The 12544-nt window shown below is 47.1% G+C and overlaps 1 protein-coding gene across 6 annotated transcripts in view; it reads left to right on the top strand.

Annotated features, from left to right (window-relative positions):
• ABCA12 (ATP binding cassette subfamily A member 12) overlaps window positions 1-10792 on the top strand; it is a 117242-nt gene extending 106450 nt beyond the window's left edge. For all 6 annotated transcript variants that reach the window (XM_054209544.1, XM_054209545.1, XM_054209543.1 and 3 more), the window contains 11 exons: window positions 451-610; window positions 1609-1877; window positions 2517-2727; window positions 4354-4463; window positions 5085-5229; window positions 5375-5509; window positions 6890-6993; window positions 7240-7332; window positions 7786-7891; window positions 8607-8744; window positions 10025-10792. In XM_054209544.1, the coding sequence (XP_054065519.1) occupies window positions 451-610; window positions 1609-1877; window positions 2517-2727; window positions 4354-4463; window positions 5085-5229; window positions 5375-5509; window positions 6890-6993; window positions 7240-7332; window positions 7786-7891; window positions 8607-8744; window positions 10025-10144 (1591 nt within the window). In that variant the 3' untranslated portion in view covers window positions 10145-10792. The remainder of the gene's footprint in view (window positions 1-450; window positions 611-1608; window positions 1878-2516; window positions 2728-4353; window positions 4464-5084; window positions 5230-5374; window positions 5510-6889; window positions 6994-7239; window positions 7333-7785; window positions 7892-8606; window positions 8745-10024) is intronic.
• Window positions 10793-12544: the final 1752 nt, after the last annotated feature.

Genomic DNA, 12544 nt, shown 5'->3' with positions numbered 1-12544 from the left:
AACGACTGTTGTCGTGTCTGCTTTATTCAAAGCAAACTCCACGTGAGGGTATGAAGTATTCAAGGTCACAGTGACAGCCCAAGCTGTAAGCAGATGCTTACTGAACTACTGCAAAATTCAAGATATAAAAGCATTTCAAAATCAGAGAGGGAAAAAAACCGCAGTAGCACAATTCAGGAAAACTTAGCAGAACTGTCTCCCCGGCTTTGAATTCTGCAGGCCCGGTCCATCTGTTTTCAGTTGGGGCTCCATGTTCAAAGTATGTATCGTAAACCTTTTCTTCAAATCCTTACAGATACAAAGCCATTTTTCGTCCTTTAAGCTCCTGCAATATGGAAGTCTAGTCGCATCCCGAAACAGAACTGTTACATTGTCAGAGTTCTTTAGTTGTTTGTTTTCAATCGCTCTTTGAGTTACTGTAGTATTCTCCGCACTGTTAACAATTTATAGATATGCAACATTTTCATGGATGTACCTGCTGGCTGGGTTTTTCAAAGAAACAGGAATGGCCTTCATCGTTTATGTCTGCGTCAACTTGTTCTTTGGCATCAATACCATCATCACTCACTCGGTTGTATTTCTGCTCTCCCAGGAAAAGGCCACGGATCAGGTAGGAATCCTACTAATATTAAATCCTTGCTGAAACATCAGGAAGGTTCTTGTTGAGTTTGGTGGGTTTGATCAGGTCCTTAGCAGCTGGCTGGCTTCAAGGTGTTTGAGGTAGACCAAGCAGAGGACGCTTGTCCTGGGACTTGATGGGACATGAGTCAAATGCAAATCTTGCTTGTCTGTAAATCTGCACCCCCAGCAAAGACGGAAATGATGGTGACAGAGGGAAGAATACAAAAAGAGAGGCAGAAAACTGCCTGTGCGGAGAAGGGGCAGGAGGTGGGTGTAGATGTTTGATAAAAAGTTGATGGGAACCTCGAACCATTGTGGAGAGTGACAACTGGATGTTGTTGCCCCGAGTTTGACGTGTGCAGACAGTGGCAGGGACTCAGTCTCTTTCCATGCTAATTTACCGCCTCTCGACTTTGCTGTGTGCGCTAATCCTTTCTTCTGCTAGAAATGTACTGAAGCTCTGTGTATGAGAATTCGTGAGACTGTGCACTGGGCTGGTTTGCCATGAATTAACTGGAAAAACCCTTCTCTGTCTACTAAAGCCAAAAGTTGTGTTTTATGGAGATGTTTGTCCGAGGAAAACAGGACAGTGCTGCGGGGGAGTGGGCCACGTTTCACAGCAGGAAGGCTGAGCAGCGGTGTGGTTTTGGGAGGCATAGTGCAGCGCGGAGCAGGGTTCGGCTGGGGGTGGGTTTCTGGCTGCCACATGCGCAGGGTGAGGCGGCTGGAGCAGCAGCGAGGGACGGCGTTGGGAACCGGCTGCTGATTACTATGGGTGATCACAACCTCTGAGCCGCCTCTTGACTTTTCTGACCTTGTGCCTTTGAAATGAGCTGCCTCCAGAGCTCTTTGCTCTCAATTTATCTCTGCTCTGAGACACAAGCAAATCCCAATGTAATTGTTACACTTCAGTCCCACAGTAAAACCTATGAATTTATTCTATGAATAACAACAGTGACTGACTCTGCTGCTTTTTGTTTTTCTCAGGGCTTGCGTGATCTTGCTGAAAATTTACGGCATGCGTTCCTTCTGTTTCCACAATTTTGCTTTGGCTATGGCTTGATTGAACTGTCGCAGGATCAGGCACTGCTGGGCTTCTTGAAAGCCTACGGAGTGGACTACCCCGACAAAACCTTTGAGCTGGACAAGACCACGTCTAAGCTCTTTGCCATGTTTATCCAGGGCACTGTGTTTTTTGTCATTCGTCTTACAGTTCATGACAGGATGATTCAGAGAGTCTGGAACAACATACTACAGTAAGTAACATCTGGAGTCTTGCAATGAAAATGGACCAAGCCAGTGCTCAGTGGTTTATTTCTGGGCTCTCGTACCATCATTTTCAATTATGAAGCCCATAAATTCCCAAGACACTTTGCAAATGTGGAGTAAGTTTTCTCTGGCAGCAGTCCCAGTACCTACCAGTAATTAGAGTATTAACTAATGGTGGTATGGGTTACCAGAGTCCCTTGGTAGTCCTTGCTGGGTGAGATTATGGCCCTCGTTTCACGGCTCTGGGTTTGGTGGGCTGATGTTCAGCTGGTTGGTAAGAGGAGTCAGTCCACTGACAGCGTTTGAATCTCCCCGTCTCCTCTGGCTTGGGTGCACGCAGGGAGGAGCAACAACAGTCCCATCACCTGCATTACAAGTGTGTCCACCAGGTGGGACGTCCTCCAGCTCAGAAGCTGAAAAAGAGAAAAAAAAAAAAGGTGGAAAGAGAACATCGGGTTTTTTAATTCCCTAAATGGTACAAATACCAGGAGAGAATAGAAACTGTCTATCTGTGCGTGTTCGCATGCCCTGGGATCTCACGGGAAGGCTCCTGAGTGTCTCAAGTACACAGGCCCACTGCTGTCTGCTCGCCAGAGGGTAAGGGCCCCTCTCTGCCCTCCCCGTAGGTTCCTGTTTGACAGAGTACATGGCAAAGCATCGCTTCTGCCACCCGCGGCTGAGGAGGACGGGGACGTCCAGGCAGAGAGGAACCGGGTGGAGTCTGGCAAAGCTGACTTCGATGTGGTGCAGCTCCAGAATCTTACAAAGATCTACCACCTTCCTCACAAACGCATCGTGGCTGTGAAAAATATCAGTCTCGGGATTCCTGCTGGAGAGGTAAAAGCATGAGGAAAAGGCTGCAGGCACCTTCCCCCCTGGGCAGGGAAATGGGAACAGATCCACAGTTCTGCTGTTGTCTTCTCTCCCAGTCCTTGCCACTGTCCCAGCATGACTGTGATGGTTTGTTCTGCCCTGACCTCCTCCTTCCTTCCTTTGCCTTATTTATTGATTCTTGGGGTTATGGTAGTGACTAATGGCTCCTGGTGGATTTGGGACACCAAGTGACAGTTTGAAGGCCCTAGAAAGAGTGATGGGACAGTGATGGAGCTGCATTTGGAGCAAAATGTCTACATCTGTGTTTGTAGAGCACCTAGCACAGTGCGGTCTTGGGGAGTCGCTGTCAATTACCATATGGTAAATGAAGACAGCAGAATTTGTCCAGTTGCAATTATTCACCTAAACTGCGTGGGAGACAGTGAGGCAGGTTCATCTGCTTGTATTTTCCCATCAGGGAAAGACAAATCACTTCAGCTGAACACTTTTTCATGAATCAGGACTTAGTCTAACTCCAAAGAAAAAATCGTTCTTTGGTCACGTCAGTGCAGTTACCTGCAAAAACACTGACTCGTGAGAAAAGACAGGAGCACGGGGAGCACCTCTGAGAGCCAGGGGAAAGTTCCTGGGGCCTCTGGAGCCCAGATCCTGCTTCAGGCTGAGCACCTGACTTGTGGGGAAGCTTGGAAGTAATCCTTGGTAAGTGATTTTTTTAATTGCCTGGGTCCCACTGAGATACTGAGCATACGAAAGGATGGAGGGTGCTGGGCAGGAGGACAGCAGCCTCACATTGAGGTTGTGGCGCTGATCTTTCCGGCAGAGGATTTTTTCCAAGCCACAACTGCCATCAAGGTTTCTAACTTCTGGCCAAAGCCAGCCCGATGCTGGTGTCAGCAGAGGCCATGGCCCTGCACAGATACTGTCCCTGCATGCACCTCAAGGTGGGGGAGAGCCTTGGACGGATGCTGTGCATCCACAGTTGTCCCAACACATCGGGATTTTCACATCTGCTGGTTTGTATTAATCATATCAAAATAATAGTAATTATCAGCCCAATGGTGATTGCTTATGCAACGCACAACTGCACAGCTCCAACCTTAGCAATAAAACATAGATTTTAGCAGCAGCTACTGAACTGCACTACAGGGAGCCAGTTCTTAATCTTATTAATGTAGTGCATTAGTGAGATTATTTGACAAAAATCTGGTGCCGCATTAAGGTTTTACCAATGACAGCACAAACCTCACTCACCTCATTCCTATGAGTAGCTCCATTCCTGTCAACGGGAGGCTTTGCACAAATTAGACGATCAGGATTTGGCCTGTCAGATGAGCTTGCGGCAAAAACGCACCTTGCAGTAAAAGGAATGACTCTATTAGAGACACATCCTTGATTCCTCACCGTATTAAACAAACGGTCCTAATATAATCTGCAGTATATTGCACCATAAACAACCTCCATTATAACGTTCGTATCCTCCGAGTGCCTCTGCCTCTTGTGCAATTCATCTTGCTCAAGGGTCCAACGAAAAGGAAGAGACAAGATGCACTGAGCACTCATCTCGGAGCAATATTTCTGCATTATAAATACAGCGTCGTTACATTTCTACTTTTCTTTCCCACAACCCAGTGCTTTGGCTTGCTTGGTGTGAACGGAGCGGGAAAGACGACCATCTTTAAGATGCTGACAGGTGACATCGGAGCATCCAGCGGAAAGTTGCGGGTCCAGGATCATTCTGGGTACGGAGGATGTGATTTCTGGGGCAGGCACGCGAGCAAATCAGCCCGGGGGCGGTTTTTAAGGCTGGATGGCAAAGGAAAGGAAATGTAAAAGTCTGAAACAAACCAAAACATTCAAAACAGAGCAAAAATAAATAAGGCGGGGAATTTCATCCTTTGAGGATGGTATGGTTGCTTCCCTAGGGGTCTGCATTTTGCTGTCGTACCTCTTTGTTCTCGGTGGTGTTTCTTCCACTTCATTCCATTACAAATGGGATCAGACTCATATCCTCAGCTGAGTGTGATCCTGCTCCTGAGCTGGTACCTGGAGACCAGCAGGACTCATCTCAAAGTGCTCTTTAAGAGGAGTAGGCTTGGTGGCAGCCGTGCCGTCTGCAGTGCTGGTGGTAATTGGAGAGCTTTGTACTAGATATCGTGGCAAACAGATGTCGCAAATGCAATTCCTCCTTTGCAGAACGGAGGGCCTAAAAGCTGAAGGTCTGCAAATTCATAGCACTTTCCTTCAAGGGCTGGGGAAGGGGGTAGGAAGCAGGAGAAAGGGGTTTTTCTCTCTCCTGTCTAATTCCAGAGTGCATTGGAAATTCAGTGTGTTCGAAATGACTTGCCAACTTCCTTACACAGGTCCTTGAACGACATTAGTGAGGCACACTGGTCGCTCTTTGGCTACTGTCCTCAAGAAGATGCCTTGGATGACTTACTGACAGTGGAAGAGCACATGTATTACTACGCCAGGCTCCATGGCATCCCAGAGAGAGACATCAAAGGAGTGAGTGACACTGGGGCTTGACTGAAAGCATTTTCCAGTTATTGAGAGCCTTTACAGTGATTTAATTAGTCTTTCGAGAAATAGATATGCGCATGGTAAGTTATGTCTGGACATTGTTGCGAAAGCAGTGCTCTTGCCCCCGTAGGTTGTACTCCAGCTTCTCTACCGGCTGAATCTGATGGCCTACAAAGACAGAGTCACCTCCATGTGCAGTTATGGCACCAACAGAAAACTGTCGACTGCTCTGGCTCTCATTGGGAATCCATCAATTCTGCTGCTGGTGAGCAATGGGGCCTTGGTGGGGGAAGGATGAGCAGCTCCGTGGGCTGGCAGGGGTCCTTCGACAGTCCAGCAAAACCCCCTCAGGCGCAGCTCACCGGACGCTCCCCAAACGCCCATACTCAGCCTGACAGCTCATGCATCAGAGGAAAGTTTAGATTCCAGCAAGCACCCGAATTTTCTTTGAGGGCATTGAGTGGCGAGTCTGGTGGTTTCTCTGTTAGCCGTCTTTCAGAGGCCAAAAATCAATCCTATATTTACCAATTAAACTCTCCTTGTTCCCAGCTCTTTCTTGGTTTTTGTGTATCGACTAACCTGCAGAGTCTTGCAAGAAAAGCGGCATCCAAGGCTCCAAATCTGTAGGAAAGCAAATGAGCACCTTCCCTCAGGATTAGAACATAAAACTGTTTTTCTAGGTTTGGCTTCCCCTTTGGTCTATCACTTTGAACTTTCCAGTTCTTCCACGAGATGGGCCATTGCTGAAACACACCTTTTTGTGCAGTTTCACCACTTGCGGTGTTTTGAATGTGTGCAGTGCTCTGTGAGCAGGTTTCCCAGTATTAAATTTTATACCTAGTGGGCATAAATCTCCCTTGCCCCAACTTATATCGAGCCCAGCGCTCCTGCCTTTACTTCTGACCACACGCACCAGCGCTCTAGCTGCTTTTCTGAGCTAAAAAAATCTCAATGAAAATAGAAGGTGGGGAAATTTCCTCTGTACTGACTGCCGCCTTGAACCCAAGCGGTTTTATTTCTGCCTTCTATAAGGCATTGTCCTCAACAATAACGATTTGGCTAACAATTGGCTAACAGTTTTATCAGCAATGTATAAGACAGGGGATAGTAAACCATCTTCCATCTCCGGCTTACTGTCTTTCTCTAAATGGAGAAATGCAAGACTTGCTTCATCAGCATGCGCGAAGGAGGCAAAACGCAGGTGCACGTGGGAACCAAGTGCCAGTCGGTAGTTTCTTGTCTGAGGTTATGCCTGTGGTGTTTACGGATAGTTAAAACACCACGGTATAAAATGCACAGTAGGGTTATCTTAACCGGTGCTATCGCACCAGTCAGTTCCTCTAGAGTCCAACGAAAGTTGAGAGTCTCCACTAGTCGCCAGGAGAGCTGCGCAGTTCCAAAGGGCAGTGAGGACGGAGCTCTTAGTCCAGCTGACTTGCTTCTGCTTGAAGGGAGCGTAGGATGTCTCAGTCAAATCCACAATGCAATTGAAGATAATCCTTCTCCCTGACCTGTACCACTGTAAGCTCTCCTTTGGGTCCTTATTAGCAAACATAACGCTAACGATGAACCTAAAAAGAGCACAAGTGTTAGGAAGATCAGATTTTGAGTGCAAATTTACATTCAGTCCTGTCTTCCCCAATAGGATGAACCGAGCTCTGGAATGGATCCAAATGCTAAACGCCACCTTTGGAAAATCATCAGTGAGGAAGTGCAGAACAAATGCTCAGTGATACTCACATCCCACAGGTAGGTCTCCAGTTTCGGGGTCTGCAGGAGGTATGGAGAGGTCCGTCCTTCACACTCCCCTTTGGTCCTTGCAGAATTTCAGGGCACCAAGCCAGGTGTGGGGGTTTGTTGTGAGTGAATGTGGGTGCCCACAGAGACCCACAACACTTTAGTACTCTAGGGAAACTAATAGTCTCTGATCACAAAAATAACTAATATTTTTTTATATCTTCTCAATGACTTTGAGTTTCTGGGTTGGTTTTTCAGCATGGAAGAATGTGAAGCCCTCTGTACCAGGCTGGCTATTATGGTGAACGGGAGTTTTCAGTGCATCGGCTCTTTGCAGCATATCAAGAGCAGGTCGGTAAAATGTGCCCGTTCACTTTCACTGAACGGCATGTGGAGTTACTAACCTACGGCTCCGGGGGCTCGGAACATGAGACCTTTGTTAACAAGGCGTCAAAATAACGTCATTTTCTGGTTTGTTTCTTACTACACCATTGAAATTCTGCATTAACTGATGCACTTTCCACTCTCTCACAGCCTTTTTTCCCAGAGATGTGTTCCCCAAAGTAATCTCTTCACCGCTGAAAATGTGAAATGCATGTTAGGGTTGAGCTTTGATTTTATTAGTTATCACAATAGCTCGGCTGCTTATTAAGATTGACTCCAGGTTAACAACCCTGACCCCGTTCAGGCTGCACTCTGCTTGGATTAGATTTCCCCAAAGAGGCCGTGCAGCACTCCCAAGGGATTTTCTTTATCTGTTTCTCTTTCCTACTGTGTTAATTGTGATTTTTCTTTTTCCCCTAGGTTTGGAAGAGGATTCACTGTGAAGATGCACTTAAATAGCAACACAGTTAACACCGAGATGCTGACAGAGTTCATGAAGTCACACTTTCCAAATACGTGCCTGAAGGTAAGCAGGACAAATGCTTTCAGGAGAGGCCCTCTCAATCCCTTCAAATTAACCAAGAGGATCTCGCAAGATAGACATTTTGTAACACACCGCACACGTAGATCCGTGCTCTCAGGGTGTAAGGGATTCAAACACACACGCTTGTCAGTGCCGTCAGCAACGTTGTCCGAGGCTTGGAGCACCCACGTTCCTTGGTGGCTTAAATAACTTCAGCCAAACAGGTGCAGTGTCCTGTAAGGCAGCTGTTAGGTGACCCTCTGCCTCTGTGAATGGTCCCCGCTGAAGCCTGGGCTGCACGGAGGATAATGAGATGGTCTCATGAGATGGTCAGGTGCTTCTAGTAACTGAATAATTGTAAAACCAGAGTAACTGAGTCACGAATCCCATCTGTTGTCCGTAACTCCATCTCTCTGTTAATCAAAGCAGCAGGCTTGGCACTGGAAAATGCTATGTTCTACCCTCGAGCTTCCAGCTCTGCGGCTTAGTTATCATCTCCCAGTCACAAAACCCGCAAAAACTTCCCATGGGGAAACACCAGTCAATACCAGACAATAATATTCCTCACCTTTGGGAGCCAGAAGGAGAGAACACACCCTCTGCTCCTTCATTCTCCCATGGCTCACATCCTCTTTGCTTTCATTCTCAGTCATCGGATCTGTTGGCTCTTCATAGGCAGCAACCTCTTAACTTCACCCCGTCATTCCTGTCCCCACAGGATCGGCATTTCAACATGGTGGAGTATCACGTTCCGGTCTCTGCAGGAGGCGTAGCAAATATATTTGATCTCCTGGAAGCCAGCAAAGCAGCCTTCGATATCAGGCACTTCTCAGTGAGTCAAACAACGTTAGAGGAGGTAAGGAATGAAAGATGTGTGGCCATCCATTTCAAACTGTTAACAGGGGAGCAGACTGATGGTTACGCATAATGGACTGTTGCACACAATAGACTACATTTTGAAAGGGATTTCCATCTATGTTCCTCCGGGGGTTACTTTATCAGTACTACTGCCTCCGGATACCTGTGCTGGTGCTAGGAAACGTGCATGGAAAGCTGCCTGTAGCATAGAGGAACTGCTCTTACCTCAGTGACTGCTGATTTCAGCAGCCTCGTGGGTGTGGATGAAGGGCAGGATTACGTGAATCACCCCTGAGCCCAGTGCTGGGCTTCCCAGTGGTGGACTTTTCCCACCAATCCTGGAAATTTCCTTGATTTTGCTCTTTTTCGTACTGTATTTGGGTTGCAAGTTCATGCAGCATTACTCCAAACCTAGCTTCATGGCTAAGTTCCTTCCAATTGCCCCTGGAAGAACATTCCCACTGGCATTAAAATCTTGTAGGAAGCACAGCAGCTGAAGGGATGCCGCAAGGACCATCCAGAAGAAATCATCCTGTTTGAGCATCAGCATCTGGTGTAATAGGTCTGTCCCAGAGGCAGGAACAAAAACTGCAGCCCTGTAATCCTACGAATTGTTAGACAGAGACCTGGGGGAGGAGATCCTCCATATTGTTTTAATAAGGGGCAGCGGTGAGAGAACCGGGCAGACAAACCGCAAAATGTCCCAACCACAAAGTCCCAACAGGAAGCCCCCCGTCCTGTTTTGTGGGAGGACAGCTTGGATTTGTGTACATGCGAATGCGATTGCAGGTTGTGTTCTAGTAAGACTATTTTATGTATTCATTAGATACTGTTCAAACAAAGACTCTTACGTGTGATTATATATACCTATATCTATAATACGCAGTTGTGCGTGCACGGATGTCAATTATATATAGACAGATGGGTTTATAAAGTAATAATATGGCTGTATTACGCTGCGATCAAAATGAGCTACCGCACGGGTATTACTTCGCTTCTACTTTTGAAACATGAGCTGCAGAACAAGTAGGTTTTGTACAGAAATGTCTACCTTTGCATCCCGGGTGTCGATTCAGCAGTACAGGAGTGGCACATCCACTTATTTACATTAGCCCATAGAAGCCCAACATTCGCAATTCTCAAAGCCCGTGTGAATTCCATTCCTGAGCACTCTCTCCAGGCTCACAGTCAAACAAACAGCCATTCCTTTTATGTACTAATTCATAGTATAAATTCTCTATGCTGCCACATACTGAATGCTTTCCTTTAAACTTCTAGGTTTTCATCAACTTTGCTAAAGACCAAGCAGATCCCGATGGCGCGGATGCAGATCCCGATGTGACACTGGACAGCTCTGAAACAAGCAGCCAAGACAGCACCATGAGCTCCATCTACTGAAGGGACCCAACCACGGGGGATCATAGAAGCTGGGGAAAAGACCTGATGACCCCTCGGGGTTCTTCCAGCCTTATGTTCTACGATTCTGGGATAAAAAGTCACATTTTCTTAAAGTACTACTAGTTTTTTTTTTTTTTATATGCACTTACTTTGTTACTAGGAACATGGTAAGCATTTAAGACTGGCATTTGGTTACAAATCAGATTAGTCTTTCCACAGGTTCTTTTTTCTTCCCCCCGCCGCCCGCCCCTGTTCTTGTTTTATGATCACTTTAATGCCTGTGAGGACTTAGTTGACATCACCTGCTGCTCGTGGCCGTTGGCTTACAGCAGAAATGGCCGTGATGGAGCAGAGGAGCTGTCGGCAGCGCAGGGTGTTCGACAAAAAAAAGCTGCCCTCTCTGAAAGCCCACGCACCGCTCCTTGCTCAGCAGCAGACTTTCTGGGGGACCATGAGAAAGTCGCTCAGTTTTGACAGGTTCCCCGCGGTGAAATGGGGTTCACCGCCTTTCCCTCCCTCACAGGGGTGTTGCGAGGACGTAGGTGTTATGTACTGAGAGTCACATATGCCATTGGTGGGGGCCATCTCTGGTAATGACATAAAGCTTATCTGTATGTGTGGGTTATGTCAGTACAAATATAAATATTTTAAAAGTCAGCACTTGCAGTGGTTTTGGTTTGTTCCTGTACTTTATCCCAGCTCTATGTAACTCCTTGAGTAAGTCCTCCAGTCCCAGGCAGTACCTGGCTCTTGGTACCCGATGGAAGATCATTCCACCAAACAGCCCCTTTCTTTTTCAGGGCTTCTCCATTATGGCAGAATCACAGAATTGCCCAGGTTGGAAGGGACCTTTCAGATCATCGAGTCCAACCATCGACCTAACTCTGACAAACCCATCACTAAACCATATCTCTAAGCACTGTGTCTGCCCGGCTTTTAAATACCTCCAGGGATGGTGCCTCAACCACTGCCCTGGGCAGCCTGTCCCAATGCTTGACAACCCTTTCAGTGTAAACATTTTTCCTAATATCCAGTCTAACCCTCCCCGGCGCAACTTGAGGCCGTTTCCTCTTGTCCCGTCGCCTGTTCCTTGGGAGAAGAGACCGACCCCCCCTGGCTACCCCCTCCTTTCAGGGGGTTGCAGAGAGCGAGAAGGTCTCCCCTCAGCCTCCTCTTCTCCAGGCTGAACACCCCCAGCTCCCTCAGCCGCTCCTCACGAGACTCGTGCTCCAGACCCCTCACCAGACGAATGGTACGAGGCAGGTGTATTGGTTGAATCCTCTGATATGAGGATAAGGTTGTTTCCCTGAGCAGAGTAAAAGCAACGAGCTTCTCCCTCGCTCAGAAATCTTTACGTCTGCCTCTGCCACGCTGCTTCCTTTTCAGCGACCTTCCTCCTCAACACCCGCCTGGTGGCTGCCCCTCTAACTCTAGAGCTGTGTTTTCCCACACAATATAAAGCATAACGAGCTTCTCCTTCAAAGACTCTGGCTTTAAATGAGACCTCTGCCTACCTTAGAGCAGCAGCCCCCCAGCACGCACATCCTGCTTTTTCCCCCCAGAATCATTAATAGGTAGAATGGTTTAATATTACTCGTTATCATAAGTATCAGCATAAGGCTGCAAAGACTCAGTTTTGGGTCAGGGCATTGATGTACGTGGTGCTATTCAAGCACATAACGAACTTAAAACTCTTTGAGCTCAATAAACTTACTGTTGCTGGTAAAAGAGGCTGTGGATAAAGCCAGGTTGTACTGGCCTCGCAAGACCTGGGAAGGCTTTTGGGTTCACGCACACCATTCCAGCCAGAGGGGTTTGGGTTTTTTTCCTTCCCCCCTCCCCCTCCAAAGTTAATCTGAGCCAAAGGAAACTTTAGATGAGAGCTTCAATGACACGTCTTTCTCACCCTGATCATCAGAGGGGTTTTACGAGTTCAGTTCGCATTTGATGCTGAGGCTCACGGATATAATCATGCCAGGAATAGGTACTTTAAATATCAAGGGTGTTCGGGATTTTACAGTGGGATACTGAAGTTCAGAGTTTAGCTCCTGCAAGGAGGGCATCCTTGGTCTTGGTGTAAACTTCTTCTTGATAGCAGGAGGAGCTTTGTTACGGACAGAAGGTATTATCAAGCCCTGCATTATGCCTCAACCTGCTGACCGTAATTAAAACTGGAATTCAGCTTCTTTCCAGAATGCATTTGACACCTGCAGTTTATAAGTAACTGAAAAAGCTGCCCAGACATTCATTGTGGCTTCTATTATTATGTCTCCAGCTCTGCAAAAGCTCTTTTTTTCTCATTTTCATTGCATATCTTATACAGATCACAGTATAAAATTAAGCTTTTCTGTAATGGAGGGCTTGTGCTCCCTGCAAAGGACTCGGAGCATGAATGCCAAT

The sequence above is a fragment of the Rissa tridactyla genome, chromosome 7, assembly GCF_028500815.1.
Source record: "Rissa tridactyla isolate bRisTri1 chromosome 7, bRisTri1.patW.cur.20221130, whole genome shotgun sequence".
Classification (NCBI taxonomy): Eukaryota; Metazoa; Chordata; class Aves; order Charadriiformes; family Laridae; genus Rissa; species Rissa tridactyla.
The sequence above is the reverse complement of the archived record's forward strand: the minus strand, read 5'-3'. Positions and strand labels throughout refer to the sequence as shown.